The sequence below is a fragment of the Gavialis gangeticus genome, unplaced genomic scaffold (genome assembly GCF_001723915.1).
Source record: "Gavialis gangeticus isolate Ggan-Ray unplaced genomic scaffold, GavGan_comp1, whole genome shotgun sequence".
Taxonomy (NCBI): domain Eukaryota; kingdom Metazoa; phylum Chordata; order Crocodylia; family Gavialidae; genus Gavialis; species Gavialis gangeticus.
Window position 1 is genome coordinate 31,211,246 of NW_017728994.1, and position 6,000 is coordinate 31,217,245.

The window sequence follows — 6,000 nt, forward strand, 5'->3', positions numbered from 1 at the left end:
TAGCTTTGATCTTATTCAGTAAGGTAGAGACCAATTAAAATCAATGGAACAGGAAAGATAAGTTTATGAATCAGACCAAAGGAAAAGCTAAGCAGACAACATACTTTACATACACAAAAGGAAATGTGAATGCAGCCACTAGCACTTTTAAGGAAATGCCTGTTTAAGGTTCAGAGACAATGCTGGCAAATGTAATGGAGCTGATAACAACCTAATCTATATCTGGCTGGCAAACTTGCTAAACTACTGAGATCTTGCTAATATTAATCCTTTATTTCTTCACGTACCAAAAGCCACACACTGCTTTTTGTCCCTGAAAGACAGTCCTGAAAATAATAGACATGAAAATCCCTTTCCAAGCTCCTAAAGGGGAGACCTTCTGCAGTAAGCCAGAGCTGAGAAAGTTTGGCCCAGACCATTAATGGCCTTAGCCATACTGGATGCATCTAACAAAAGACTAATCTAATGTGCAATAAAGTGTCAGCATCTACATGTGTGTGGGATTTACTGTGCAGTAAATTAGGCTAATGCACAGTTTGCTGGTACCAACAATTACAGGTACTGAATTAATGACACATTAGCTACCACACAGTAGTGCATGTGTAGATGGTGACTGGGAGCAAACTGCTCCTAGTCAACCTAGCCAGCAGAAGCCACAGGGGGCAGGGAGACCTGTCCCGCTTGGCAGGACATTGCCTGCCAGCCACAGGGAGCTCAGGACCCTCCCAATCTCCATGTTGCTGGCAGACAGCATCCCTGCCCAATGGGAGGCGGGGCTCTCCCAGCCATGTGGGAATTGGGACCCTCCCAATTCTCACATGGCTCGCAGTGTCCCCACCGAGTGGGGACAACTCTCCCAGTCACATGGGAATTGGGAGTGGCCCTGTGCCTCCTGCCAGCCCTGAGGCTGACACCTGGGGGTGCCTGGAGTTCCCCCTGGCTGCTGCAGGGGGGCCAGAGCAAGACAGGAACAGCGCTGGATTAGGCTGCTCCTGTCAGGAGCCATTTGCTCCCAATGAGGTATATGTGTAAACCTATGCCCTAGAGCACTTTAATGAGCCTGATTTTTTTTCTGAAAAGAAAATTCAGGTGCATTAATTCTACGTGCAGACATGTCCACTGAAAACCAAACTCCTAGGCTCAGGGTATCCCTAATTAGGCAGTTGGTGAGCTGAATGCAGAGATAGCAATTATACGAAAGCCCAGCTTTCCAACAATATCTTCAGGCACAAGACCAACATTTTCAGTGGTTCATTATTCTTTGGCACATTGCAGCAATCAAACTTCAGTGACGGTATGTCTATGCAGGGGCAGCAGTGTTCAGTCATGCAGCTGAGGAATGTGCACCTACCTGCTCCCATACCACATGCATTAATCAAGGAAATGAGATGATGAGGATGTCCTAGGTGCCGGAAACCAGTCTTGGCCATTTTTAAACGCCCAAACAGGCTACAAGAGCACAACTGAAGAGAAGGCCCCAACTTCCTCTTAAGTGATCATAGCATGAATCCTTCAAGCATGCCAAACGGCACATTCAGTAGCATGTTTTAAATAATGACTGCAGCCAACTAAGCAAATGGTAATTTAGGTTTAGCAAGAAAGGTATAACAAGAAACCACTTGCTAGAAGGTCTTAGCATCAGGTTTAATTACTAATGGACTGATGAATAACAAAATTGCTTACAAAGCCTACATGTGCATACTGTAGGCTCTATTAATAACAATATGTAAACTGTGTAGCCTGGTGTAGTTTATGTATTGCTATATTGTATCTATATGCTTATGCTAGGTTTCTTGAACTGTTGGAAGCTTCAGATAAATATAAAGGCAGGCAGTTCCTTATCTTTTTTTACCACAAGATAAAGAAATGAAAGCAGGAAAAGAATAAGACAACGCTCCAGGCCTATAAGAAAAGGGTTAAGAAAGCCTCCCTTCAGTTTCACAATGTCATAAGTTTTGGTTAGTTGGTACGTTCCACAATCACTGAAGGGGTGGTTTAGGTGGATTTCCAGGAGTACCAGACAGACAAATGGAAGTGAAACCAGCCTATCAGAAGATGTGTGCTGGAGCTAAATGTATCTCTATGTGGACTTGAGCAAAAGAGAAGTTGAGACAGAGAAGAGGGGGAGCATCTACATGAGATACTTCACTCATTCTACTGCACATTAGTATAGGTGGCAAAAGCCATGCTAATGTGCTAATGGATAGATTAGTCCAAATAGCATTAAGCATCACCAAAAAAGTGTTTGTTTACGCTAATGTGCAGTAGACTTAGTCTAATAAGTATTAAGTATCACAAAAAAGCATCCATTTGCACTGATGCACAGTAGCACCGATTATAGCACATTAAGTTTAGTACCTGTTATTACAGAGCACCTATACACAATGGACCTCTGCTCCAACGTGTGCTAATTAGCATGTGTCAGAGCAGACTCAATTGAGTCTGCTGCGATTCTGCTAGAGCATGCTAATTAGCACACCCTAGCAGCCTCCACATCACGTGTATTTAGTGCCCCTGCATTTCAAAATGGCGGCAGAGGTGCTTTAACTAAAACTCATTTGATGAGCTTTAGTTAAAGTGCCCCGCAACCATTTTCAAGCACAGAACCCTGAATACACAAGACAGTGCAGGTGCTTTAATTCAAACGGCTCTCAGAGCCACTCTAATTAAAGCAGCCCCCTCCACCCTGGAGCATGTGTATAGATGCCCAAAAGTACTAAATTTAATGTGTCATAATTATAGCACATTAATGAATGTGTAGATGAGCCTAGGGAGTCCCAAAAAGGACTTGATCCTGGCATAATCCCATCTTCCCCACACCAGTCCTCCCCTAGCAAGGGGGCAGGCAAGCAGTTGAGTCCTACTATAATGGGCAGCCAGAGAGGCTCTGGAGTAAGTGTGTCTTTTGCTTTAGGTGCAAGCAGTCGAAAGCCAGGCAATAGAACTGTCGCCTGCCTCTTGTCAGTAACCAGTCAGCAGCACACGTGTAACCTAGCTAGCCTGATAGCATGCTCAGAGCCTGGGTGTCCCTGGGATGTCCTCACAGTTGCATTTCCAAAGTTAAAGTGCATGGAGCAGGAGGGTGGAGTCTATTCCTTTAGTGGTGTGACCCTGCTGCCACAGTGTAGACATTGCTAGAGGCACAACTACAGGGCCACTGGAATGGCAAAGGAAGGGTAGTGGTAACCTGATCAGGCTAAAGCATAGGTCCCAGATCAAATCAGTTGCCACCAACAATGCCAACCATTCACTTCGCTACATTTAACCCTATCAGCCTTATTCCTGGTTCTTGCAGGATAAAGACACCTCTTTTCCAGTGAATCCGACTGCCAGCTAGCCCTGATGCTCTGCAAATTGGATTTTCATTGTAAGCAATGGTTTCCTGGGTTTGAAATGGACCCTAAGAAAATAGGACAATTTCATGGTGGATAATACCTGGAGAACTGGTATGGTTTAGGGTCTCAAGTTTAAGCAACAAGGGAATGTTTGTGCAAGGACTTAAAAGGGTCTTCCAGCAGTGAAGAAGCAGTAGTAGTGTGCTGAGGATCCCCCCATCTAGAATCACTCCCTAGCCCATGTCCCCTGTTCTCAAAACTAACCAGCTCAATTGCTAACTCCAGACTGGGCAAGCACTTCATAAATCTGCATTTGGGGCCTGATCATTTGGAAAAGCCTATCCCACAGTGTCAAGAAAAGAAGTAATGTCAAGCATGTACGATGGGTTCACAACTTAGAAAAAAGGGGACAGCAATTGAAGAGAAGGCTAGGATCCCAACAAGAGGAGAGCAAAAGATGGAAAAGAGTCTGTGCTTTACATGTTGTACATTCTGTTGTGGTACTCACCTGCTCCATTTCGGAGGACAATCTCTTTTTCATCTGTGATCCATCTGTAACAGGGAAACTCCAGGTAGTCACCTATTGGTGTTTTCACAGTAATGTACCTAAGATACCAATCATCCAAGTACCAATACTTTCGCTTCTCAATTTTTATCAGCTGGATTTCTCCCAGGTCTTCGGCCACAGTAACATCATAGGAGTCAACCTACAGAGAAAAGATGTGCTCTGTGACCTAGAGAACGCGCAGAAGGCACAACCAAATCTAAATGGCACCCTTTACCATTCCCCTGTGCCCTTAGATTATGTGGCTACAAGTAAAAATGAACTTCCTTGTTTTTGGCTGGGGAGGAAAAGAATGGGTTATTTTTAGACTACAAATGAATAGAAAGATGGGGAGAACAAAATCAAAAGAAGAGCAAAATACGAGTATTCCAAAAATATGGAACAGATGAAGAATCTATATTATGGTGTAATGGCTTTTTGCAATTTTGAAACTAATCTGTTGAGGGTGCAAAGAAGTATTAACTACAGATGGAATATCATTATAACAAAGCCCTTTTAACAAAAATTCCAGTGCAATGAAAATATTTCCAAGCCTGGGTTATGTTTGCATAAGAAAACATACCAAATGGATCTCACCAAAACAAAATCCATTGCTCTAAATGCCTTTTCCAGTCCTTGATGACTGTACAGATCTGGTTATGACAGAATTTTTCCACCCTGTCAACATTTAGCATTATTCTGAAAATAGAAACCTGGAGACTAAGGGCAGGTATGTATGGTCTGTGACTTCCTCCACATCGGCAGTAACTGCCCCTCTGCCTACTTTCCGCCCCAATCTCTCAGAGTAAAAGCTAAAGCTTCACACCCTAGCTCTGAATGAACCACACCCCAAAGAGCAAACTGTAAGCACAGGAAGAGCTACCACAGAGCTCTTCCTTCACCTCTGGTAAGTCCCTGTGCCCTGAATACTGGCAGTAATCTGTTCCTTTGTCCATATCCAACATTTCTATCTTTAGACACTAGGGTACAGGTCACAACAAGTTAAAAGGGGACAGGATTTAACACACATCAGCTGCCCCAGTGATAACTTGATATGCCCACCGTACCCTGTGGCAACTATTCTATTCCATTCAAAGCTAAGTTTCCACTTTAGCTTCTACTTACTGTGGAGTAAAAGTAGGTATACGAGTAGTCGAGGAAAATGCAAATCGCCTCTCATCTTATCCCTTGTTACAAAATAAGGGGCTCTGGCTTTAGATCAGATCTATACTGCAGAATTTTACCTGCAGAACTCAGATTCTGCCAGTAAAACTGTGGGTGTCTCCATTAAGAACTCTTCTGTGGCAGGAGAACCCCTTCATTCAGACAGTGGAGAAACATCATGTCTCTGACCAAAATTAAGCTTCTGCTGCCATCTAGTAGATAGCAGAAGGTGCATGTAGACACACCCATGTCTTCTGCCAGCTGCTGTTTTCCCTTTGACAGCTGGTGCCTACCCAGGATGTACCTTGCCCTACTCCTACTACAGCCACTCTACTAGAACTACGTGGAGCCACCAGGAGCTGTGCAGATGTGAATATATTCTTATGGATTTACCTGTGGCAGCTGCTGGCACAAGTTCTGGAAGCAAAGGGGTAGACAAAGCCTTGACTGGGATCTGTTTAGTGAGTCAGAATAGCAGAATTTGGCACATCCTTTGCATTGCCATAAAGGCTACAGAGGTATGAGGTAAAGAAGCATCAGGCTCCACATCATGGCACTGCTGAATTGGCCGAGTTACAAAACTAGAAGCCAGAGCCCAGTCAACTAAAATAAGCACTTCAGCAAAAGATATTTTTAATACAGAACATTATAACATTACACAGGGACAGTTAGAGAAAGCATGAGGCTGTTAAATGCTTTTTGGAATGGAAGGGTTTTTGTTCATCCATTTAAATTTGCAACTCCGTGTGGCTGCAAGATGGTACTTCCCTTTTTTGTGGTTTTGAACATTTTTAGTATTTTTAGAAACTGACCAGCTGTAGTCAAAATGCTGAATGTCTCCTTGTGCCACAGCCTTTTAAAGTTAAGCTGTACATAAGCATTCTCTCATTTTGACCACAAGTGGTCCACCATACATTTCTTGTTCTGTGACTTACCAATGCTTCCCATCAACATATA

At 43.5% G+C, this 6,000-nt stretch overlaps 1 protein-coding gene across 1 annotated transcript in view; it reads right to left on the minus strand.

Annotated features, from left to right (window-relative positions):
- ALOX5 (arachidonate 5-lipoxygenase) overlaps nucleotides 1-4,844 on the minus strand; it is a 53,830-nt gene extending 48,986 nt beyond the window's left edge. The window contains exons 1-2 of the mRNA XM_019502108.1: nucleotides 4,782-4,844; nucleotides 3,844-4,042 (exon numbers count right to left, since the gene is read on the minus strand). Of these exons, the coding sequence (XP_019357653.1) occupies nucleotides 3,844-4,042; nucleotides 4,782-4,844 (262 nt within the window). The remainder of the gene's footprint in view (nucleotides 1-3,843; nucleotides 4,043-4,781) is intronic.
- Nucleotides 4,845-6,000: the final 1,156 nt, after the last annotated feature.